This window comes from Penicillium hordei (assembly GCF_028827395.1).
Source record: "Penicillium hordei strain IBT 12815 chromosome Unknown utg000006l_segment0_segment0, whole genome shotgun sequence".
Taxonomy (NCBI): domain Eukaryota; kingdom Fungi; phylum Ascomycota; class Eurotiomycetes; order Eurotiales; family Aspergillaceae; genus Penicillium; species Penicillium hordei.
Genome location: NW_026623147.1, coordinates 3,607,466 through 3,631,983, shown reverse-complemented (window position 1 = coordinate 3,631,983; position 24,518 = coordinate 3,607,466). Strand labels below are relative to the sequence as shown.

At 48.5% G+C, this 24,518-nt stretch overlaps 9 protein-coding genes across 9 annotated transcripts; 3 read left to right on the top strand and 6 right to left on the bottom strand.

The window, feature by feature from the left end:
* Nucleotides 1–107: 107 nt before the first annotated feature.
* On the bottom strand, nucleotides 108–1,483 carry N7537_012002 (MCT family MFS transporter; the record flags this gene model as incomplete). Its single annotated transcript, XM_056903056.1, has 2 exons — nucleotides 108–1,036; nucleotides 1,084–1,483. 2 exons carry the CDS (start codon nucleotides 1,481–1,483, stop codon nucleotides 108–110), a joined length of 1,329 nt encoding a protein of 442 aa, XP_056748343.1.
* Nucleotides 1,484–2,506: 1,023 nt separating this feature from the next.
* N7537_012001 (uncharacterized protein) lies at nucleotides 2,507–3,398 on the bottom strand (the record flags this gene model as incomplete). Its single annotated transcript, XM_056903055.1, has 2 exons — nucleotides 2,507–2,737; nucleotides 2,790–3,398. The coding sequence occupies 2 exons, from the start codon at nucleotides 3,396–3,398 to the stop codon at nucleotides 2,507–2,509; spliced, it is 840 nt and encodes a 279-aa protein (XP_056748342.1).
* A 722-nt stretch (nucleotides 3,399–4,120) lies between these two features.
* N7537_012000 (uncharacterized protein) lies at nucleotides 4,121–4,789 on the bottom strand (the record flags this gene model as incomplete). Its single annotated transcript, XM_056903054.1, has 1 exon — nucleotides 4,121–4,789. One exon carries the CDS (start codon nucleotides 4,787–4,789, stop codon nucleotides 4,121–4,123), a length of 669 nt encoding a protein of 222 aa, XP_056748341.1.
* Nucleotides 4,790–7,536: 2,747 nt separating this feature from the next.
* N7537_011999 (dynein light chain Tctex-type family protein) lies at nucleotides 7,537–8,192 on the top strand (the record flags this gene model as incomplete). Its single annotated transcript, XM_056903053.1, has 4 exons — nucleotides 7,537–7,563; nucleotides 7,676–7,714; nucleotides 7,769–7,843; nucleotides 7,905–8,192. 4 exons carry the CDS (start codon nucleotides 7,537–7,539, stop codon nucleotides 8,190–8,192), a joined length of 429 nt encoding a protein of 142 aa, XP_056748340.1.
* Nucleotides 8,193–8,823: 631 nt separating this feature from the next.
* N7537_011998 (WD40 repeat domain-containing protein) lies at nucleotides 8,824–10,392 on the bottom strand (the record flags this gene model as incomplete). The annotated part of the gene is made up of 4 exons (XM_056903052.1): nucleotides 8,824–9,468; nucleotides 9,525–10,020; nucleotides 10,116–10,137; nucleotides 10,212–10,392. The coding sequence occupies 4 exons, from the start codon at nucleotides 10,390–10,392 to the stop codon at nucleotides 8,824–8,826; spliced, it is 1,344 nt and encodes a 447-aa protein (XP_056748339.1).
* Nucleotides 10,393–11,073: 681 nt separating this feature from the next.
* N7537_011997 (uncharacterized protein) lies at nucleotides 11,074–12,213 on the top strand (the record flags this gene model as incomplete). The annotated part of the gene is made up of 2 exons (XM_056903051.1): nucleotides 11,074–11,706; nucleotides 11,770–12,213. The coding sequence occupies 2 exons, from the start codon at nucleotides 11,074–11,076 to the stop codon at nucleotides 12,211–12,213; spliced, it is 1,077 nt and encodes a 358-aa protein (XP_056748338.1).
* A 2,907-nt stretch (nucleotides 12,214–15,120) lies between these two features.
* Nucleotides 15,121–17,034, top strand: N7537_011996 (uncharacterized protein; the record flags this gene model as incomplete). The annotated part of the gene is made up of 4 exons (XM_056903050.1): nucleotides 15,121–15,248; nucleotides 15,335–15,487; nucleotides 15,552–16,013; nucleotides 16,095–17,034. 4 exons carry the CDS (start codon nucleotides 15,121–15,123, stop codon nucleotides 17,032–17,034), a joined length of 1,683 nt encoding a protein of 560 aa, XP_056748337.1.
* A 414-nt stretch (nucleotides 17,035–17,448) lies between these two features.
* On the bottom strand, nucleotides 17,449–20,455 carry N7537_011995 (uncharacterized protein; the record flags this gene model as incomplete). The annotated part of the gene is made up of 8 exons (XM_056903049.1): nucleotides 17,449–18,163; nucleotides 18,228–18,314; nucleotides 18,383–18,412; nucleotides 18,517–18,527; nucleotides 18,645–18,727; nucleotides 18,830–18,941; nucleotides 19,130–19,689; nucleotides 19,957–20,455. The coding sequence occupies 8 exons, from the start codon at nucleotides 20,453–20,455 to the stop codon at nucleotides 17,449–17,451; spliced, it is 2,097 nt and encodes a 698-aa protein (XP_056748336.1).
* An 843-nt stretch (nucleotides 20,456–21,298) lies between these two features.
* N7537_011994 (formin-mediated actin nucleation enhancer) lies at nucleotides 21,299–24,500 on the bottom strand (the record flags this gene model as incomplete). The annotated part of the gene is made up of 2 exons (XM_056903048.1): nucleotides 21,299–24,256; nucleotides 24,330–24,500. 2 exons carry the CDS (start codon nucleotides 24,498–24,500, stop codon nucleotides 21,299–21,301), a joined length of 3,129 nt encoding a protein of 1,042 aa, XP_056748335.1.
* Between the last annotated feature and the right edge of the window lie 18 nt (nucleotides 24,501–24,518).

The following is a 24,518-nucleotide window of genomic DNA, read 5'->3' as shown; positions in this document are numbered from 1 at the left end:
TGAGCATGCAGATTTACATATTCTACTCCCTTCTCTATCACGGTCATGACCTGTTCTACCTTCAGACATGTTGACAAGCTCATCGTGTGCCCGTCTTATACACAAGCTCAAGCCTTCTTCAAAGCGAATCCTACCTTGACCACGCGAGCAATGATCAAGCAAACACCTCCCGCCAGGATGAAGATCCCAGAAAAGGTCAAAGTACCCCAGAAGACATCTCCTCCGGACGTTCGCTGGTGGTCCAGAATCGCACCCGCCACAGGGCTACCGATCAACAATCCCAGACCTGACGCAAAGAGGGTCATGCCGATGTTGGTGCCCAGCTTAGACAAATCGGGACAGAGGAAGGCGACTGTCGCGGGAAGCACAGCTTGTATAGAGCCGCTTGTTAAGCCGACAAAGACCGCAATGGCGATCAGACCCGACTGAGATTCCACGCTGATCCACGCGAGCATCAAGATTCCCGTGAGCAGGACGGAAGGGATCATGACGGACAGGTTACCGATCTTGTCGGCGATGATGGACGGCATGACACGGCCGGGGACGGAGCCCGCGTTCATGATGATCAGCATATAGAAAGACAAATCCCGCGAGATGCCGAGGTTGATACCATACTGCTCTATGTAGAAGAATGGGATATAGAGCCCGATGAAGATGAAGAATGCAGCGAAGAGCCAAATGACAAAGACAGGATCCCGGAGCGCCTCGACGTTGATCAGCGGGCCTGACTTGCGAGGTGGAAGACGAGGCTTCATAACAGCGACCGAGATGAGAAGCGTTCCCAACATGATGAACGCCATCACTCGGTCTGCCCAGGGCAGTCCAATCTGGACAATGAGACGTCTCAGCACGACGGGGTAGATGATACCTCCGACGCTCGAGCCGGTGGCAGCCAGACCCAGCGCAGTGGATCGTCGCGTCGAGAAATACGTGCCCACGATGGCAACGCTGGGGATGAATGTCATTCCGGCGCCAATGCCGACACACAGGCCTTGAGCCAAGATAAGCTGCCAATACTCCTTGCAAATCGAAGTCACTGTTCGGTTAGCATTTCTGTGGTTGTAAATGGGTGGCAGAACTCACTCATCATGCCGAACACCTCCAAAAAGACACCCAGGGTGATATCAGCGTAGAAATACCCAGCATCAAGTGCACGTCCACACAAAACTCCAATCACCAGCATCAAAAACGCCTGCAACGATCCGATCCAAGCAATTGAAGACTGCGACGAGTCCCTTAGCAAACCGGTACTATATTCAGACTGGAATGTGCCGAAAGTGTTCAAGAGACCCCAAGTGTTGAAGTTCAGGAAAAAGGCCCCAAGGACTTGGAGCCATGCTGTCATGCCTCCATTGGGTGGTGGAGGGGGTCCTGCAGGCTTTGGCGGTTCTTCTGCTACTACCTCTGGCTTTATATAGCTGTTGACGGTCGTTGTGTCGGACTCAACGTCTTTTCCGAACATGGGAGATGACTGGGAGGCCATTGGGACGTGTATGATCAGCTGAGATCGAAATTGAAACCACCGAAAAGTAGAGTAATGAATATATCTATGAAGATGCAATTCTCGTGCGACCAACAACTTGTGGAATAAATTGTGAACTGACGGTGCGCAGAAATATATATTGCCTGGGCAAGCTTCTCATCCACAAAACCAATCAACCTAATCAAACTACACCCTCTTCCAAGAAGCACTAGCTGGCTCGAAAGGCCCAATCACCAGAAAGAACAAACACCATATTCATCGATCTGGAATCTCCCCAGCAGATTACCCCATTGGGAAGTGCACAATCCGGAGTTTAATTACCCAAAGGGGAAGTGGATCGGGCTGATCAGGGATGAGCCTCGATCTGCCTCTGGGTCCGACTATCTCCCACTTTGTGTCCCCACGGACTTAAATTGTCGCTTTGGGAATATGTTCGTTTGGTGGGATTGTTGTAGGTGGGCACATCCAGTATCTGAACACCCTTCTCACCTGGGCAACACCCAACTATTATTAACTGCACACAAACAACACGCCGGTGATTTAGTAGTTGGCTGACCACCAGCGAAATCTCACTGTTTTATGTTTTAGTTTCTATGTTTCGTTATTAATATTTATCAAATTAGCCCTTATCCAATTGAAGTCTCGAGGAATTACCCCCAAGGCACGGACAGACCATCACAATTCCTAAAACGGCCAGTCTTCATCCACACACAAGTTCCTCTCTTCTAAGAAAAATGTCACGGTTTGGTCTTACTATACGAACGAATCATATCCAGACAAACGGTTACGGCAACTGAAACGTATATCGACTAGACACCGAATAGCGCCAAGAGGGCGAGCAGTGGGCAAATACTGTCTTCAATCTATGGTGTCGGGGGTGAGGAGGGGTTAGAGCACAACTGTCTTTTCAGATTTCAATCCTATCCTCTACTCTCACTTGACGTCACAGTCCATGTCTAACAATCATAATCATAGTTAACCCCATGTTAGCAGGGCTACCATTGAGTCTTCGAGGCCATAATATCACTGCAGTCGAAGGGACCCGTGGTCTTCGGCGTTGTCCAGCGCATCGGTAACGCGCGATCCCTCTCCCTCGAACAGCATCGCATCATAAGTTGCCGCGCCCAAAACACAACCGACAATAGGGGCGAAAAGCGGTACAACAAAGTAGTAGTTGGCCGCCGTAAACACCTCTCGGCCATAGATAATAGCAGAGAACAATCTCGGACCAAAGTCTCTAGCTGGGTTAATGGCCTAGTTATATTTATTAGTGCGAATTTCTAACTTGATAACGCGATGAACATACGTAGCCGGTTTGCCAACCCAATGAAGCCCCGATCATAAGCAGCAGCAAAAAGGAAGCGAGCTGTGGAGCAGGAAATCGATAGGCATTTGCCGGATCGGAGATGCTAAGACAGCCAAACATTAACACAGCTGCACCCAGCATCTCAGAAAATACAGCCTCCCAGTTCGACTCGAAAAAGGCACCCGGGTAAGTCGAGAAGATGCCCGCTGAATGGTGACCGACCGGGCTCAGGATTGATCCACCGGGAATGGTGTACTCGGGATCCCAAGCTTTGATGGCCGAACGGTAATTGATATATACGATCGCCGCACCGACAAACCCGCCCAGGAATTGTGCAGCCAGCTTGCCTGGGATTTGTTTCCACTGTCCTTCAGATGGACGCACAAGAGCAAGACAAATAGTCACGGCCGGGTTAATTGTCGGGCTGGGATCAGATAAGTAGCCCGAGAGGGCCACTGCCGAGGCCCACGCGAGGTTGATGGACAACCAGGTGCCGTAGTTATAATCAGACAGCAGGCATTGGGCGACAACTCCATCGCCGATGACGATCAGCAGAGCTGTGCCAAGAAATTCAGCCGCATAGGGCTTCAGTGCCCGACGGGGGATCATTGCGAAAATGATATTGGAATCCGACCCCCTTACCTATGTACAACAAGGTGGGATGCCAACTCTGGGAACCCCTGATTTCAACCAAGGTTGGTGTGGGTGTTTACATAATTCAATAAACTGGAGACAGTGACGTCATACTCAGATCATCCTGGGATATGCCTATTACGGCATGCCGATTATCCCGATATCTCTAACTTACGTACTTATACAACATACGTACAATATGTAGAAGCCGAGTCCTGTAGTGTAGGACCATCAATACCCAGTCTATGCCAAAATTGATTACCGTCTAATTATGCCACATCCACACCACTTCCTCTGTTGCTAGCCAGTTAGGTCATATTTCACTGTAATCTACGCTCAGAGTATATTCGGCATCTCCTAACGAGGGATAACTAAGATCGCATAATAAGGGAATACATCGATAATTAGCGGGGTAAGATTAACGAAGTTTGCCAGCCTAGGAACACCGGGGACTCCGCACTAAATAGAGGGGAGAAGAATTGCAGGAAAATGAATGTAATCGTATTAAATAAAGTCATCTATATTAGTATAGATCCATCTGAACCGGACAGTTAAACGAATGCCATCCCAAAGGTAATCAAACGGGCTAACTATATCGGTCAGGAAAATGCAATCATAACGCTAGCAATACTTTATCACAAAGGATAACAACTATAAATAGTGACATATATGCCAAGATAAGTAAGGATACCTTACCATCAAATATCTTCAATATCAAACCGCATATTCAGGCGTTGAAGATATTCACCATCATGGAAAGTAACGACCCTTACAATTCGCTTTATACCTTGGCCCCACGCACATAGAACAAAAGCCGCAACAGTTTTGCCCATTCTAGTACCCAGCAGAGCATCAAATTCGCGCGAGCGAGTATCCCAAGTCCCCTGCTCGCTGCAAGGGTATGGGAGCCCTTCAGATTTATACACCTCATCACGAATACATTGCACCGTGTCAGTTTCAAAGATATCAGTCACAAATACGTATTTGAGGCTTTCAAGGGGAAAATCCATCTCATAAGCAGCCTTAGTAAATTCCGATATGTGTGGAGCATTGCTTCGCTTTGATCGGCGGATCCAATCGAGGAACATCACCCCGCAACCAGTTCGTCCTTCCCAGCCCACTGGTGGACCTTGCCGATTCTCAATTTCTATCTTGTTAAGCTCAATCGGTAGATCAAGAGGGTTGATCGAAGTGTTCCATGTTGAATCCAACCATACAGTTTTATGGGTGACGGAATAGTCCTGAGGCTGGGGGTCATGTGTCACAGCGAATGTGGATAGAGGGTATGGACAACGCGGTTGATTACAGCGTTCAATCCATCTCCGTAGGGTTCGTCCTTTTTCTTCCCATGGGGAGTACCTAGGCATTTTGAATTAGAAGTTGGAGAGCTGGGTTAGGCGGGGAGAGAAATGGTCTGGAATCATACTCACTAGCTCGTGAATTTAATAGGGTTGAAAGATGTTGTTCAGCGCCTGGGTTTATAGATACCTGAGATCACGAAGTGATGGCAAAGAGGGGGCAATATCATTGTTTCAATAATGTCTAAGTAAAGAACGAGTATAAAGTCAGAGTGAACAATAAACCTGACGACAAAGGAAAAAGCTGCCAAAGAGTGAAAGAAGTGTAAAACAAACAAAGCACTGGTATCGATTAGAGGTAGTAATTGTAGAGACTTACGTAGGTAGTTAGAAACCCACCATTACTAATTCATACGCTATCTTATATAGGTATTGCCTGGCTTCAACATAGAAGGCTACCAATCATACACAGATGCAAGTTTTAGATGCTATACACAGTCCCTGTATAGCTAGGTATACGAGTAAGTAAAAAGTTGGAAATAGAATAGGTCTTGTTTAGTTAATTACTTTATGGCGTAAACCTCGATAATAGGCTTACGAGCTTGACAAAGAACAATACTTCTACCACGTCAATCTTGATTTTTAATAACCGGGGAATCGATCTGCATTTAACAGTCCAACACGCGATATACATAAAGCGGTGACTAGTTGCTCACGTACAAACCGAGAGTCCATCTGCGAAGCTATAGGTACCACTATGAATAATCCTATAGAGCTTGATTTTGCTTCGATACGAATCTCCAAGCCAAGTAGCAATCTCGCTGAGGATTTCAGTATTATCCTTCGAGGTATTGTCAAAGCCTGGCATGTCAATCAGATAGACGGATTTAGCCGGTGAGATCGTATACACATATACGTCGACTTTCGCGGTACCTGTCCAGCTGTCAAAGTCTGTCCCGATAGATAGTATAAATATTTGGGTGTAGGTTACTCATAGAATCATTCCAAGGTCTGAATTTTGTATACCCCCAAGGTCTTCTAAACTGCTGGTTCGAATAAAGCTTCTATTTACATAGATACTAGGCCAAACTTTCAGACATCCCTATCCCATAGCACACCTAGTAATCCAGTAACGAATACTAAGGGAGCCAAGAGATACGGATTTGTTTTGTTTTTAATGACATGCCATACTGCGTTGCTCGATATTAAATGTGAGTTGAGGAAAGGTAGCAAATGCGATATTGTTATATTTAGTTGTACAAGTATATCTCCAAGATTGGGTCACATCTATGAGCTGCTTGGGATGTCTTACATTCCCCTCTACAACCATGTCCGATGACCTTATTACATACACCATCCAATTCACAAGGACATTCGGTCACCCCGATACAACATGGAAAATCACGGTCTATCGTCTATCTTGCAAATTGAGACGCTCGGATTACGATTGGACAAAGTAGAAACCTCCAGGGTGAGTGATTGGCATGGTTGAGATTCGCTAATAGAACTTTGGGAGTGGATGGCATCTTCTCTGCCTATGAGAATGTATTACTGCGTTCAGGGTAGTTCTTTATAACGGGATCCAAGCTAGACAACTCGATTGGCTCTCGCCGAACTTGTGATTCCATAAGATTTGCTTTCTTTTTCTTGTTTGAAGATGGACCTAAATATTTGGGCTGATTCCTCCTAACAACCGCTCTATTGTTGCTATTTTGTAATGATCCTGTCTATTGCCAGAACGTATGCATCCGTAAAAGTCAGACACGGGAATCTCGCAACTACCTAGGTAGCCGAGCGAGGCTCTAAATAGAGCGCAATTAGAATCACGGAGATGGTACAACTTTAAATCGATTCATATCTGATTCATCTAACAAACCCACCTCTCCACTCATATCCTTAAAACGCCCAAGGTACATTTGCGAGCCACCAACGACAAGATTGAAGCAGGCAACCAAACATTGAAGAAGCTAGCAATCGATCGGACTTCAAGGCTCGTTTTGACACAATTCACAACGATCTCAAACTGCATCCTACAAACATTGCAGTAAAACCTATCTAACGATCTAGGGCAGAGTAACGCAAACTTTAATGTGAGTGATGCTCGATTGACCAAATCCTCATGAGAAAACAGAACTCTCAGCAGCGAGAACCGGGCTTTAACACGGGAAAATGAGGCTTCACGACGAGAGGTCGCGGCGCTGAAGTCCCAAGTGGACTAGGCGCGCAACCTGGTATCTACCTAGTTCACCGTAAAATCGGTCGAAAAATGATTGCTTCTGGGGTTGATAAGAAGGAGATAAAGAGCTTTGAGAATCAGCAGCTTGTTATATATTTTTATTTTGATTGGTTATGGTGATTCGTTGTTGTGGTTTTCTTTTTGTTCTGAAGGGTATATATCAGATCGAAACACAAATATCACCTACACCGCTGTGGCAGAATCAAGCACGCGCCAAACCCCTTTAGGCCAAGCGCCCCAATGATTGCCAGACATCCAAACAATCCACGTAGATTGCAAGGAGGGTCCTACAAGCATCCCACAATCATAATCCTATCTGCTATCCAGATCCAATAAAGGTATGTGAATAAGTGTTCCCTGGTTGGAGGAGGCTCTCCGCGCCCAAATTCGCCACCAATTGCGCCCCTTCTCCCCGCATTGCTCCGGGGTCGCGCGCATACCCCGTGGTATTTGGGACATGATGTCAGCCCAATGGAGTCTACACGCGTTAAAGTTTGAGTTAATCTGCTCGTATACTAACAAACTTCTCTGTGTAGCTTCTTTAAACCGTCCTAAAACTACCATATTCAATTTATTCACAATGTCTGCCGAAGGCGCCTCTGCATCGGTACGTTGATCGCAAGTGGCACCCCAGCTGCGCTTTACCAATGCGCAATCATACCACGAAGAGATTCCGCGCAAGTAGTGCACTTTCACGGACGGTCCTAACAACTATCCAGCCCATCCCCATCGAGGATCTTAAGAAGATCACCACCGAGGTACGCTTCCAAAATACCCTGTGGAAATAACCCCGCGCTAACAATTCACCCTAGGCCTGTGAGAATGCCCTCAAGTCCAGCCAGAGCTACGATCACGACAAAGTCGGAGACTGGAACTCCCAGATTATCGTAAGTACCACCACCACCCTACTGCATGTGACAACACCAGTACTAACAATCCCCCGCACAGAACACTGTCCTGAAGGCCCTGATCACTGCCACTGCACCCACCGATACGTCTAAGCCCCCTCCCTACCGCTTCACCGTGAACAGCACAATCGTGCAGCAGGGCGTGATTGACCCTTCCGTTGCCGCAGACGGTGCACTCAGCAATGCCGGTAAGCGTGGTATGCACTCCGCCTCCGGAGCCTTCTGGGATGTCAACCGTGACGGCATGTGGACTTTCAAGTACACTGGTGCTGAGGAGCAGGGGATGGATGTTGTTGTTTGTGTGACGTGGTTTTCCGTCGTCGTATAAAGACAGGGTTGATTGTTAGCTGGCTTGTTCTGTCATGGACATATCCATGGATAGCATAAAAGTCCATAAGCGAAGGTAGTGGCTTGGTCTGTGATTTTCTATCGGATTTGCGTCACGAGCTTAATCTTTTTTTTTTCATGTACTTGAACATTTGTTTTTAGTGTGCTGGGTATGTTCAGATCTGTTCTTTTTCGTGTGATTTGATTTGAATTCGGTCTGAGCGTGGTGTTTATGTTTTCTTTTAGTTTATGGAGATTTGCCTGCGTTATTCGAGAAATTGAATAGCCTTGTAAACTCATATCAGACATGTTACCCTGGTAAGAGTGTGCAGTGCAGAGAAAGAGACTTGGAATAAGTATTTGATATTGTTATTGGTATCTCGACACTATGCAGTTCCTCTGCGGGATGGAAATGGGACAAATAAAAAACTGCGAAATAATTTCAACAACAAAGGTCTCCATTGACCAACCGAAATACGCCGCATTACCAGACAAATCTGGAACGCACCCATCATTACTTGCGCCATGCCATGTGTAGATTACCTAGAATAAGATCAACGCCAATACAGACCCATCAACTCATGAAAGCAGAACGCCAGTTAGCCAAGGCAACTCAACCTTGCATCGTGCCCCTACCGAGGCTCTGAATAGTCGTTCAAAGCAACACAAACGGCACCTCGATGGTGGCCGCTGTACTGGCGGATGATATTGCCAGTGCCGAGCTCCCACAGACGAGCGTAGTGATCACTGGAGACAGTCACGAGGTATGCACTGTCTGCAGAGAAGGCGCAGTCCCAGACCCAGCGCTGGTGATTGGCAAGGGTGGTCTCTAGGAACAGCGTGTGGTTGACTGGATCCATGGGAGGCCCATCTGGGGACGAGGTAAACGTCTGCTGTGGTGTCTCTTGGCGAGGAGGGTTGTCGGTAATACGGAGGAGATCGCGGTCTTGAACGGGTGTGTCGAAAATGCGGAGCAGATCCCGAGACTGGGCGGCGGGGACCTCGACAGGGGATATCGGAGCTTCGACCGGGGTTTCAACTGAAGGGTTCAATGCTTCTTTCTCCTTCCATTGCTTCAATGCTAGTTTGGCAGGCGGGAATTCGGCGTCGAGGTTCCAAACCTTGGCGGTATGATCCGCAGAGCAGGTCGCAAGGTGCTTAACATCGGGAGAGAGTAGAACTCGAGTGAGGTAGTCCTTGTGAGCTTGGAAGGTACAGACGGGGATGATGCGGGTGGTTTCGTCAGTTTGGACCATGCGCCACAAGTAGACATTGCCCTGTTGTGTTATTAGTAAAGAACCATGCAATACCTCGAGGACCCAAAATGACGTACCTTCTTATTTCCAGCGCAAAGCAAAGATCCATCACTGGCAACACTGACACTGAGCACCGCAGTGTCCTCTTCCGGAATCAATTGATGGGTACATACGCTCTCGCCCAAATCCCAGACACGGACCATACCGGCGTGGTCACCACTGATGAGCTCGCCCTGGTTGGGATGAATGACCACATCATTGACCGCAGCCCGGTGAACGTAATTCCGCTGCAAGCTACCGGTACGGGTATCCCAAACCTTCACGGTTCCATCCTCGGAGCTGGTGACCATCCATTTTCCCTCGCAGTGGAATGCCACGCCGGTGATGTTGTTCGTGTGACCTTCAAAGGTAATCACGGGATTGGGATTGGTTGATTTGATATCAAAGAGCTTGACATTGTTGTGGCCCGCGGCAGCTAGGAACCTCTTATCCGGGGTAATACAAAGACGATTGACTTGGGAGTCTGGATGTTGGATTGTACGTGAACAGATACCCGATAGCGCTTCCCAAAAGCTAGCAACGATATAGTAAGCAAGAGTCCTGGTACAAATTGCCACGCTGCGAGTGCTGGATAAACGCTGCGCGCGGCTAGTTGAGCCTCAACTTACCGAATGGTATGGTCGTACCCCGCTAAAATATGCAACCAAGGTAATTAGCTCAATGCCTGGAAGAATGCGGGGAGCTCCTTGCGATGTTCCACGTACCGGTGCATAGAATAACACTCATATTCGCCAGGGCAGAGGCCAGTGGAGTATAGTGGGAGAAATAACCGGTCTTCGTGATATCCTCGTTCTGGGTACCACTGGAGTCCCTTGAGGCGTTAGGGGAGCTGTCAAAGCGAGACGGCCTGGGCCGAACGTCGGATGGAGTCCCATTTTCTGCCATGGCTATCACGTGGTTACAAGTCCACGTGAGTAACGTGAGTAGAGCGGTGTCGCTGTGTGGCGGTAAGTCGATAAGATCAGGGCGGTGGGAAGATAAGACGATGATACCTAAAGGGGAGGCGGTCAAGTAGGTAAACAGAACAACAGTTGTGGGTTGTTGTTTGTCTAATGAGGGCCGCTCATGATTTTCTAGATAACGTGATAGTTCTAATCAATCAGTTTCTTTCTATTTCTATATTGTTTTGAACTGGATTGTGAGTGAATTCTTCGTACTGTTAATCTTTGTTAATGTCGAGTCTCAACTAGATTGGGCGGTAAAATCCGCGGTAGGTCTTGCGGTGGAAATCTGACGAATGATTGGCCACCGTAAAGTTAAACTTTTGGCAAAATAATTGATTAGCCGGCAGAAAAAAAAAACATGTCCATGCAGTCGATCAAATACATCATGCGTTTGTCGTCTCCATTGATTCCTATTGATCCCTATTGATTGGTTCAAGACAATAGCAATGTTATTTCCTTTGTTCTTGCTTGCCCCCTTTGTCCTAGTCTATCAGCCCTAGTTCCTTCCTCGACAGTTATAACCACCCCTCCTGCTTTCATCTCTTCTTCCTTTCCACCACATCTTCTTATCTTCTCAACCCTTTTCGATATCTTCCAAACATAATACCTATTCTTAATTAACATGGCTACAATTGATTCCAACAACCCTGCCTTTGGGTTTGACCAGCCTGCTTTCGACTCACAGGCCTTTCTCAATGGCCTTGGTCTCGATTCCGACACGCCTTTTAATGCTTCCAATGGCTTCAACCAATATGAAATGCCCCCTGAGCTCCTGAAAAGCTTCGACGAGTGCATTGCCAGCCTTCCTCCCGATGGCCTCGACCAGGAGTTTAGTTTTGACCAGCCCATTTCAACCACACCTGTCAACTGCTCTGCCCAGTCAGTGACCCACAATCTCCCCGTGCATGCACCATACAGCCAGGTATCCTATGATACCTCAATTGGGATTCCATACACCCCGGAGGATGATGATGCCGACAAGGTCCGAAAGTGGGAGAATCTCATCGCTCACGCCAATCTGGCCAATGCTGGCATGCCACCCTCTGCTCCCCAGCCCATTCAAGAAGAGACTGTCGGAAGAAAACCCCAGTCTGTTGACTCGCCCAATTCTCTGTTTGAATCTCCTGGTTCCTCGTCTGCCGAGGCCTCCTCTGTTGAGATCGTTGCGACTCCTAGTGCCACTCCGTCAACTCCCTCCCCTCCTCAGGCTCCTGCGGCTACAATGCCACCTTCGAACACAGCAGCGAATGTCACAGTAAGTTATTATTGGTGATTCACTCGTGTATATTAGGGGGAAAATACTAACTGTGTTCAACAGGCCAACGCCATTCCGCGCGCAATCCCTCGCGCCGTGAAGCTTCCGCGAGCGTTGACCAACCCGAAGGGTTATGCCCAACATGTTTCCCCATTCGCTCCGATTGCGACAATTAATCCTCCTCCTGATTCTGCCTCAAATTCTCGGGAGCTAGAGAATGCACGGTCCCGCATTCAGAGCCTCGCAAAAGAACGCAATTACTACCAACGCAGTTTGCGGAAGGCAACTGCCATTGACCCTAAAACTGGCAAGACGAGCCTCCAGCTGCTTCAAGCTCAAAATGCAAGCCTTCGCCGGGTCAACGCCAGCCAGCTGCAGGAGAATGAGAGTCTAAAGCAACAAATTGAAGAGGCTCGGAAGTCGTACGCCTCCCTAGTTGAAAATTACAATAGTAACATCAAGCAGTTACACCGGGCACGACTTGAACTGCAACAGCGAGTGAAATAGAGGTCCACTGATTACCTGTATGTAATTTCATTTGACAAAGATGACAACTAAGTGAACGGTATTATGCCTTCTGCAATGCAAGTATGTCTCATCATCTTTGGCTTTAGCTTTTCTCCAGTACTGTTTCGACATTGTAAACGCGACATGGCCTGTCTAGGATGTTAATAGTTGATTTGAATTGATTAGGTGACTTAGCACAAACTTTCTTCTGCTACTTTAAATACGCAAAAACGGTAAGCATGTTATAGCAGGCTATAGGGGTGTAAATTTAGTGTAACTCGACAGATTTCTACTAATGATCTACACGTTCAACCTCAGATACAAAGATCTTCTTGATTAGACTGTAATACATTACATGTCAATCACGAAAGAAATCTTTGTTAGACTCCTGCTTTGGCTCCTTAGCTTCCCTCTGTTGTGTTATGCTGTCACTAAAAAAGGTTTAATTCTCAGCCAAGCTAGAACCTAGGTAGCATTCTGAGACCAGAGTTGCCAAATAAATTCATTGCTTTTAAGGTGTGAGAGACAGATACGAAGTAAACTAAGAGTGGTGGAATTGAACTTGAGTTTTTATATCAGATTAGCCTTACTATATGAACTCCAAAGTTGGATATCCCTTCCTCCAGATACTAAGATTCTGGGCAGATACGACCCTGCTCCTTTGTCAGGACATGATTTCTCTTCCCTTTCCACCTCTTTCCCTCCTATCCGCTCATTCGACTCCCTACCCCTACCCTTTCTTATAAAATTGCATGTGTCGCCAGTTGCTGTCTACAGAACAGCCATTTCTTCATCCAAGCATTTCCCCGGCCTTTGGCAAGCCTAACAGCAGACTCAAGATAACTATACTACCAGTAAACGCCGTGCAAAGCTGGTTGACACTTACCTTCTCACCCGCCCTTCTCTATCGTCCGTTCCTTCCCCTCTCGTTTCCTCTTCTTCTACTCCCACACTCTCCAATTGCTAACCCTCTCTTCATCAGGCCAACACCGAACAGTTGCAGGAGAATGAAGCTCGAGCAGCAGATGCAAGGAACTATGGAGTTCCTTGCCTCACTGGTTGAACATACAACTACAACTACAGCATCAACATCAAACAGCTGCACAGGGCACAGCTTGAGCTGTAACAGCTAGGGAAGTAAGAAGTCTGCCAACATTTCCCAGATGACGGATGCCCAACAAGCAAGGATCGGAGGGTACTTAGCCAGGGAAATACAAGCCAACTGAACCTTTGATGTCATTCTTCTTGGTGCAATTAATATTAAATAGATGCGCGTGGTTTTGCGCATTTACGTCTTCTAATATAGCACGGTTAGTGTTTCTGATGTACTGTACTTGCGGAAGTTCAATTCGAACACAATCCTCCAATAAGAGAAGTGATGCCCGTAGTGGATTCTGCTAGACTTCTTTCTGCAAAATAGCGTGTTGATATATGCGTCCTAGTATGCCTTCAGATTCCCAAAGAGATAACTGCAGGAAAATGTGGTAGGAGTTTCAGGTCCGAAAAAAGTCAATTTAACAGTTCGACTCCCCCTTCGTCCACAATTCTCCCAGTATGGTTGTGCAAAGGGTTAAGGAATGTAGATCCCGGAATGAAAAATATTAAGCCGCAGTTACACAATGCTAAATAGGCAATATTTTTTTATAGATGGCATATAATCCGCGACTACACATGATAGTAGCCCTTTTCATTTGGCGTGTTACACACATTCTGGAGCTTACATCCCATCTCAAAGCAGGTATGCAACTTACTGACCGTGGATGCTTCCTATATTGCCAGTACTAATTCGACAGATGTTTTACACGTCTGATTGAATTTTGATCAAATTAAATTTATATAGTACATCGTATGATCACAGCGTTGCATAAAACCCTTATGTTATTCAATGCACCAAGGTCTCGATGCGGAAATAAGTGGGTTTTTGCCCTAGAAAGGTCTGCGTCCACTTATGATGCACATTTTGCCCAACATGTCACAACAGCATGGCCGGCTGGCCCAATGGCAAGGCGCTTGACTACGAATCAAGAGATTGCAGGTTCGATCCCTGCGTCGGTCAATATTTTTGCTTTCCTGGCTTTCTACAACCCTGTACTCGAACTACGTCATACCTGAATATGTATAGCATCTGACATCTTGGTCACTGCAGGTAGTTCGGACTATTTCCAGTGTGTAAACAGGTTGGTAGTCTAAACAGATTCGTATTTTTAATATGCCTTGCAATTTTGCATTCATAGAGTCCATTGGAGTCTCAGAATACTACTATGCGACTATGCGACACCGTTGGTATAAGCTTTCAACAATATCAAACCTAATATTTTCCGGCCTGGAATGATTGTGCTATGAAACCATAAAACCAAAATGCACACAGCATGTTCCTCGCCTCAATCGGCAGAAGAAGAATCCGATTTGAACCAAACAGTTTCGAACATGACGCCACCAGGCTGCAGAATTTGAAGACACCAGTGGAAGAACCTCGGGCTTATCAAACAAGGCAGAGAGTATGGCCAGATGTGGTTCGTTCAAAAAAAGACATAAAACTGGAACTAGCAACTGGAGGCCGTATGTCAGTGGCGTCAAAAAAAAAGAAAGCTTAATAAAATCGCATCAAGTGGGTTTAGACTCGGAGTGGATTCAAGTGGGCGCCAACCAACGTGCGCCATTTCGACCGGCTACCCGATGTGGATGTCGGATTGTGGCTGTCGGCATGCCGGTTTACTCGGTTCGGATTTAAATATCTTCCACCAGGGCAAGGGGTTCCAAGGTTCTGTATTAATTATGTAAGGACTTCTATCACCGATTTGTTCCGAGTGTGGTTCCTTTTTCTTCGTGGGTTGTCTTTCGTTTCCTTTTGACAGGTTTGAGATTTCAACCCGTTGAGGAAAGGGAAGATATAGCTGGTTGCTCGTCATGGCGGATCAAGATGAGATTCGGGGTAATTCGGTCTATCAGGTCGAAGAGCCCGTCACTGAGACTCCCTCGCCAGTTGAGAAACCTGTTGCTGTGAAGCAAGAGAAGAAGTCGGGGTTGATGGCTAAGTTAGTATCCCCATACCCAATACCCCATGCTCTTATGTTTTTCATAAACAGCGCAGAACAAGACAAAAATACTAACACCCTCACAGAATTGGGAGAATGTTCAACCAAGATATCCGGGAGGAAATTCCTGCATACAAAGATATTGAAATCCACACCTGGGATGGGCCCGACGACCCAGAGAATCCCTTCAATTGGAGCCTCCGATACAAATGGCTGCTAACTATCACCGTATGCTTCATGTAAGAAATTCCCTCTCGATACACTACACATAAACTTAAAACATCAAACTAACAACCCAATCAGCTCCATCCTCACTGGTCTTCCCGCAGGTACCTACGGTTCCGGCAACGACTGGATGGAAAAGGAATTCAACGTCCAGAACTCCCCCTTCCCGAACCTATACTGGGCTACCACCTCCTGGAACATGGGCGCCGCCTTCTGGCCATTGATCTTCGTCCCTCTGACTGAAGCCTCCGGCCGCATGCCAGGATACTTCGTGGCATATGTGATTCTTGTTATCTCGCTCTTCCCATCTGCATTCGCAAAGAACTTCGCGACCCTCGTCGTGACTCGTTTCTTCGGTGGTGGTGCTTCTTCCGTCTCGATTAATATCGTCGGTGGAAGTATCTCCGATGTGTGGCTCGGTGATCATGCTCGCAGTCTGCCCATGTCTATTTTCGGATTTACGAGTGTTGTTGGTATTGCACTTGGTCCGTTCATTGGATCTGCTATTGTGCAGATTCAGAGATCGGAGCCGTGGCGTTGGTAAGCACAATCCCTGTTTTCCCAATATTTATAATAGATGATCCAAGATCCAAGAACATATTATACTAATCCCCTCTATAGGATCTTCTACGTCCAAATCATCTACAACGCAGCCCTAATCCCAGTATTCTGGCTAATCCTCAACGAAACCCGCCCAGACGTGATCCTCAAGAAGCGCGCACGCAAGATCCGCAAGGAAACCAACCGCCCGGTCTACGCAGCTGCTGAAATCGACGCACCAAGCAAGCTGCGCCTACTGAAGATCTCCTTCCAACGCCCGACAAACATGCTCCTCACCGAGCCAGTCGTAATCTTCTTCACCTTATGGATCAGTTTTGCCTGGGGAATTTTGTACCTCTTCTTCTCCAGCGTCGTCCAAACCTACTCTACCAACTACGGCTGGGGCACGCTAGGAACCGGCCTAGTCCAGCTCGCCATCTCAGTAGGCGCGATCATCGGAACAGCCATCAACCCACTACAAGACTGGTTCTATCTTCGTTCTGAACGACGCAACAAAGAGAAACCCGGTAAACCCATCCCGGAAGCAAGACTCTACACATCCATCCCGGGTAGTCTGCTCTTTGCGGCGGGTTTGTTCTGGTATGGCTGGGCTAGTCAGCCTGATATCCATTGGATTGTGCCGACTATTGGTATCACTGCTGCTGGCATTGGAATTTATTCGATCTACATGGCTGTTGTTAATTATCTGACTGATGCTTATGAGCGGTATGCGGCGTCTGCTTTGTCTGCTGCTTCGCTAGGTAGGAATGCTTTTGGTGCGTTTTTGCCGCTTGCTTCGCCACAGTTGTTTAAGAATCTTGGGTTTGGATGGGCAGGGACTTTGCTTGGGTTTATTGGGGTTGCATTGTCGGTTGTTCCTGTTGTTTTGGTTTTGAAGGGACCGCAGATTCGAGAGAGGAGTGTGTTTATGAGGGAGGCTATGTGGGAGCCTGAGGAGAGGGTTGAGGTTGATCGGTCTGGTAAGGAGGATTCGGGGCCTACTTCTGAGGGAATTGCGTGAGGTTGTTATGTTCACTTGTCAATAGGTGTATGTTGGGGGTGTTCTTTTGTGTTGGCATTGCATGGTTGAGTGTTTTGTTTTACTTGTTGTCTTCATTCTGGCAGATAGATATACGTGTGAATATTTATCAACTTTGATAGAGATAGACTTGAACACATGAATTTATTGTTTCATTTTGTTTTATGTCCATCTAGTGGCCGTTCTCTATTGTATAATGCAAAGAGGGTAGTATAGAAAGACAAGAAACCATAAACCACAACTTCCTCCACATGTTCTGTCGACTCTGAATCCAAGGTGGAAAGCATAGCGGAAGAGGGTATCGAGGCAAAGGGGTCAGGGTCAGAGGTGAATGGCCATTCTTGCTTTTTGGAAAATATTTTCGCTATCAAACATTCAACCACAAGGACGATCAATTTACTTTTGATCGCGCATGTTGCGGAAGAAATCCATGACACCGGTGTAGACAACAAGCAGAATACCACCGCCAGGGCCGAGACGCAGCACCTTAGGTGTGAAGCCCTTGTATAGGGCAGCGAAGCCCTCCTCCTTCATCACTGTGCCCAGAGCGGGCCAGGCCCAGTTGTACTTGGCGACCTGACCGGGAACCTTGGAGGTGTTCTGGATGCGAGACTTGACGACGTCCATGGGGGTGTTGAGGATAGTACCGGTGATACCACCAACGCTACCAGCGATCAAGTCGTTGCGGGTCTGCTGGTTCTTGTTGCCGGGCTCGACGGTAGGCAGCTGTGCGCGAACCTGGAAGATACACCCGAAGTAACCTGCGTTCCACAGAACGTGGCGCCACATGGTCGACTCAAGGCCGTTGTACATTGCCAGCGGGCCTTCTGCGGCCACGATCTTCTTCACAACGTCGAACATGCCGTTGTACTTGTGGGCCTGGGCCTTATCCTGCAGACGGATCTTCACCAGCTCGAAAGGAACCACCACGAAGGCTTCAGTCGCTCCGGCTGTGGCTCCGGTCAAAGTGGCCAGGCCTTGGGTCTGCTTATCGACACCGAACAGGTTGCGGTAGAAAGCGCCCCAGCTGTCGTTGGCGGCGAACTTGGTCGCACGCTTAGGTGCCTCCATCAGGATGGGCGCGGAGATACCACGGTATAGACGGGAAGCACTAATTACGATGTCACATGTTAGAGAGAGAGAGCCGTGGCTGCTTCGCTGGGGTGATGGCATACCCCTCGTTCTTAACAATCTTGCGGAAGCAGTCGAACATGCCACTGTAGTGATCGACACCAGGAACAGGGGGTCCGGTCTGGAGCTGACTGCAAGAGGATATCGTTAGCTCAGGTCATATGAGGTCGGTGTTTATTGCGACCGGCGGCTTGCTTACATTCGAGTCTTAAGCACATCCAGAGGGTACCTGCGAGTCACACATCGTCAATTGGGTCCAATTTCCATACTGTACCAAGCATGTCTCCAATAAAGGTAGTCATGCGACCAAGGAAGGGGAATGGAGAGCCGTACATGATCAGGATCTGTTCGTGCGGGGAGAGACGCGTTAGCCAACATAGCACCTCCTGGGGGGTTCCGACACAACGAATCAAGTCGGAATCACTTTCCAAAGCAAAGGCAAGAGAGAGAGAGAGACATACCTCTGAGACACCAGCCACCGCACCGGCGGCGAACTGGTAGACGAAGGGGAGGGGTGCCTGGGGAGTTTCGGACATGATGGCGGCTTGAGGTGTGGGATGTCAGTATGGGGCCACAAATGGGTAATAGTGGGATCGCAAAGTGATTAAAAGGCACACTTTTGCGATGAAATCACATATTAACTCACAATATTTGAAAAGAACGAGGGTTGGAGAAAGAAGAAGTGAGAAAAGCGGAGGTTTCCGGTGTCGGCGAGATTCGGTGATCAGGTCCGAGTGCAGCAGCCGGTAAGACTCCGCCTGTACGTTTAGCCCGATTACTAAACCCCCGTGGGGAGAGCTTCCATAAAATTCACATTCAAAGCTATTTGCAGATTTGTTGTCATCAATTCATATTCATGTGTATCGTATCTTCTTGTTTTTGTTTTTCATAATATCCAAACTCCCACACTCATTCCCAGCATCATCCCCAACATCATTTTACTGACTCGGCACATCACACCATCACTGCTAGTCGCAGTCGCTTGTTCCTTAGCGAGAGTCGTCCCAAACGTAATGTCCCTTGCAGTACAGCTAGCACCACAGGCGAATCCCGTGGGACAGCATCCTCCGCCCACGGTGTCAGCACAATGAAACCAGCCTTGAGCACACCGGTTTCCACCAGAGTGTTGCGTTGTTGTCGCGACGGGCGCTTCAATTGTCACACCATCTGATATTATGGTCGTCGAAGATGTGGTCGGGCACGAGGTTGTATCACAGACTCTTCCGGTGCGGCAGCAGCCACCTTGGTAGACGGCCGAGCAGGCGTAGAAGCCAGTTGGGCAGACATCGCTGCCGCGGGTAGCACTGGTTACTGTTGAGAGGTTCGTAGGCCGTGCTGGCGGTGCCAAGCCATCGTTTGTTGTGGACATGCTACTATGGGGAGAAGTCGTCGAAGAAGAGCGGGAAGTGGAAGTGGAAGAAGTATCCTGTGGTTTGGTCGAGTAGGTCACAGTAGATAACACCACGGTTGAGTGAACAGACACCGTAATAATAGTGATGTATGCACCTAGTCGAACAATTAGTAAAAGCGCCCATACTCCCAATTTCCGATGACAATATGGGGAAGAGGAAATTAAACGGGAAATCCACCTACATCCCCCTTCAACACAATCATATCCCGGAATACAGCATCCACCCCCCAAAGCCTGCGAGCAAGCCGTATACCCACTATGGCACGACCCAATCATCCCAGAGCAACTTTTCCAGCTAGGACAACAGCCCACATTGCCATGCCCCGTATCAGCAACGATCTCGCACGTCTCCCCGGACCCACAACAGCGATCGGATCGACCGATGGATACGCACGCCGTTGTCCCAGTCGGGCACTTGAAGTCTCGTTTCTTGAACAGATTATTTGCGCTGCCATTGTTTTCCCAGGGAAGGAACTGACTTTCTCCATCTATGTCCAAGGAATAAGATGGCCCGAATGGGTATGATTGGGCCACAAAGCGTGCTGGGGAAAGTCCATCTTCATCGGAGAGGTGTCGCTCAGATATGTTACGAGACGAAAAGGCATCCCCAAAACTCCAGTAGTCGAGGAAGAATTTCTCGCCTTCGTCTTCGCTCATTTTCTTCACGCCGAGGGCTGGTCCTGCTGCGAGCTGGGATTTTATAGCGGCATTGCGCTGGAGGATGAGGTTTGCTGGCAAAGACGGAGAAGTCCCAGCCTCTTTGGATTCTAAATTCACCGAGCTATTTGTATTTTCTGCTGAGATCAGTGCTGGAAACTGGCATAGTGAGCAAAGTATGGTGAGGGCGTGGAGGGGCTGCATGCTGCCGCTGAGCGTGGCGACCAGAATAGATCTCGAGTTTGTTTAGGTTGAGACTAGTGGAAATAGTCGGGTTGGAGGCACTCTTGTAGTTGGGTAGCTGTTTCAGATGCTTGTTTCACTAACAAGGGCTGTGAATGAGTTGGTTGGGAATCAAATTTCGAGTTGGGTTGGGATGGGTGCATTGGTGCAAATGTATATTGTCCCTTAAACATCCAATCCAAGTCGAATTTGACGAATTTCAGGGGAAAGATCCTTGTCAATCTAGGAATAAATTAAGGGCGCATTGGGCTTTCTATAAAGCTCTAAAGCTGCAAAGCTGCATGGGGTGGCTGGGAGTGCAGGATGCAGGCGCACACCGCTACGCATTAGCTTGCAGGACGGACAGGTCAAGTTACACATAGTTAGAATATACATGAGTATTTGGGATTATTCTCGCTCCATATTAGTCTACCTAGTACGGTATCAAGAGACTACTTCTAACTAGTGCTACTCCAAAGCAAACAAGCAACACCCCAACGCTAACTTCAAATGTGTTCATATCATTCGCAAAATCAAAGACCAAATGCTAGTGGCAAACCACAGAGTATGGCAGGGTATCGTCAGTAAATGACATAAGGGGCTCTCGCACAGAAAACACGCCAAAAGGTATCAACGGAAATGACATGAACAAAACCAAAGCCCCAATGCGATGTCAAATGCAATAAAACAAAATAAATAAACGTATGCATCCAATTTCACTTGCCCTTGGCTATGAGAGGTTCGGGATGAGACTTCGTAAGGTCGGAGATGATCAGATCGAGGATAGAATGGAGGATGGATGAACATCCTTGTATCAATAGAGGATCAAGCAGAGGGCTGTTCGGAGGTGGTGTTGTCTTCCTCCTCCGGCGCCTTGGACAGTGACTTTCCCGTGTCGGAAGATGGTGACTTGGGCTCTTCCACCTTCTCTACCTCGTCTGCACCCTCCGGTGTCGCCTCCTTTTCACCTTCTTGCCGGTCATCATCACCTCCACCCTCGTTGTTTTGCTCCGCTGCCTGCGCAGCAGCGGCTTCTGCCTCCGCCTTCTCCATCTCGGCATTGCGGGCCTGCTGTCTATCCCAAACTTCCTTGCGGATGCGCTCGTCCTTCGCAGTACGGAGGCGCTCAGTCTCCTCGAAACCACCGCTCTTCTTCAACCTGCCTTCGTCGACAAATGCGCCCAGTTCCTTCTGGAAAAGACCGATTCGCCGAGTCTCAAGCTCCTTCTTCCGTGCTTTCTCGGCTCGCTCAATGGCCTCGAGTCGACTTTCGTGGTTAGGTTGCAAAGCTCGGACTTCACCCAGGACACCGTCCTTGGCTTTCATGGGATCAATAGTTGGGTCGATTCCAAGAGTCCTGGATGGGGCTCGGACAGCGGTGCCACCGGTTGTATTTGTTAAAACCTGCTCCTTCGTAGCTTGCTCCACCAGGGCGAAGGTTTGAGTTGCCTTCTCGAGATCGTCTTGCAAGTCGGCAGCGAGGTCTTCCTGCATGGTAAGCTGGTCTCGTTCTTCGCAAACCAACTGTAGCTCCTTCTCCCAGATCTTGGTCCAGATGGGCTTCTCGCGACCCAGGAAGTCCTGCATTTTCTTAATTTCTTTCATGACCATGCTAATATCGCGGCTGACTCCCTCCAGTTGTCTTGGGAGAGGACGAACACCGCGGGTCACGACATCCTTCCGAAGGTCCTCAACCAAATCTTGGAGATCATCGACGCGAGCGACCAGTCTCTCCGATTCGCCTGCAAGTTCCTTCTTTCCAGTATTGACGCGAGCACGGCCTGCATCGCCTTCATAAGAGGGGGTGGCAACGTCGTCGGCAGCGGTCTTCACCTTGCTTGCTTTAGCACGGACTGCGCTCATAGAACCAGTGATATCGGCAGTAAAGTTGGAGTAGGTCTGACGCAGGACAGCCAAGTCACGACGCAAGCTCTGAAGCTCGGCAATTTGAGATCCACTGCCGGCAATCGATGCCTTGGAATTCCCTCCAACTGCAGCCGGACCAGATGTGGCTGGAGGAGCAGCAGCCAAGCGAGCGATTTCTTTGGCAGCTTCAAGCTGGCGATCCGAAACCCGTTGGATGATATTTCCTTGGCCAGTAAGTGTTTCTTTGACGCCTTCGACCAGGAGGCGCACACTCCCAAGGCTGTCATCGAAATGTTTCTTGACCTCATCGAGGTTGTCAACGTTAAGCACCAACACAGACCGATCTTTGACGTCGGCAAGGTCTTCTAGTTCATGTCGGATTCCTGAGATTGGGTCTTGGATATAAATTTCTGGCAAATCAACGCCATTGTCGTGGGTATTCCACGCAAACTTTTCAATGAAAGCAAGCTGTAGGCGCCCAATGGTGAGCTCCGCAATACCATCCGGGAGCACGTACTTTTTAATTTTGCTTTTATATTGCAGGAACAACGTCAGCTCTTTACCCGGTGATGGTTGCTCAGTAGCAAATTGAATAGCTGATAGAGGTGTTGCGATCTCGGTGGACGGTCCAAAGGAGCCTGCCTTCGGGGTTTCGGGTGCTGGTTTTGCGGGCTCAAAAGCGTCCTCAAGTGTTGGCTTCTCTTGGGGTTGTGGAATGATCGGGGGAGGAACGATCGCAGATTCCACGGTATCGTCTTTCTCTTTATGAACATCCGCTTCTGGGGGCACCTCGGATGGTACGGTATCGATCCCTTGTGGCTCTAATGGAGGCGCAGTAGATGGAGGAGTGCGTTCTTCTTCCACAACATCCGGAATATTTGCGGATGGGGGAGCTTGCGCACCCTTAGCGGCTTCCTGTAAGCGATTGTTGGATCGTTGTCTTGTATGAGTAAATGAGCCGCGCAGACGGACTGCATTCAAGGATTCGCGGACATCACGACCGCGATTGGGGATGGGAGAGTTCTGGGTAGGGAGGACAGGGACGCCGTTGGTAGATGTGCCCAGATGTTTCTGAATTTGATAAGCAGAGAATCGACGCGAGGCACGTCGCTCAAGCTCTCCACTTCTTTGCAAAGCCCCCAATGCGTCATCCTCCTTTGGCGGAGGCGGAGGCGGAGGCGCGCTGAACCCGGCGGGTGTAATATATGTTGAAGGCGCTGTGGTATTGGATGTGTTGGCTCGAGGGGTTGTGTCATTATCGAAGGGGGTAGGTTGAGACAGCATTTGTTGGGCCTCCCGTCGCGATAGTTCTCTTTCGGCGTGGTTTGCCATGCGCGGTTCGGTTATTGAAGGTGCCGAGGAGGTTCGAGCAATGGCCGGCTGATCCTCCAGCGATCCACCGCTGCCATATCGTCGATTCGATCTTCTCGGGGACTGGGATGTCGACGGCATGGTGGATGCTGCAGCATCATCATACAGCTGACCAATTGCCTGCCCGTTAGCTATGCTTCCCGCACTGGCTTGCCGTCCTGGTGCGGGCCGGCCATCTTCGCGCTGGTGCCGGGACCTTAAGCGAGCTTGCTTCTTCTTCAGCCCTTTTAACAAGTTGATGATTATATCTCGAATTCGGGGGAGGTATCTATCGAGGCTTTGGGAAGATGCGTCTTGACTAAGAGTGTCCTCAAGTATGGTGCGGAGCAGGTCTGGTACGGGACCGAGGTCTGAGGTGTCGACTCCGATGGCACTGAAGGCTCGACAAGCCAAGTTAAATTCATAGCCCAATCGAACATACACATCCGACACGTCATTCTCCGATGCTTGCTTCCGAGACCATTGGGTTAGGGTTTCGAGGAGTTGTTTTGTCGCAACCAAAAGGTGCGTGACGCTCTTTTCGATTTGGGATATTTGTTTATCGGGCTGTGCGGTGGGGGAAAACACCGGTTCATTAGCCATCGGAATGTAGGCGATTGACAGGCAGTCAGAGACTTACGTGATTCTTGCTGGACTGGGATCGAGACGAGGCGGAGGAACTGCGGCCGGACTGCTGGGAAGCCATGGATGTGTCGGCACTGCCAGACCCCGAGGGTCGTTCGGGGGATGTCTGGTGTTCCAGATGTTCAGGGTAGGGGAACTGTGTTCTTGAAGTGCCTGGGGACTGCATAAGTACGATAGGTCAGAT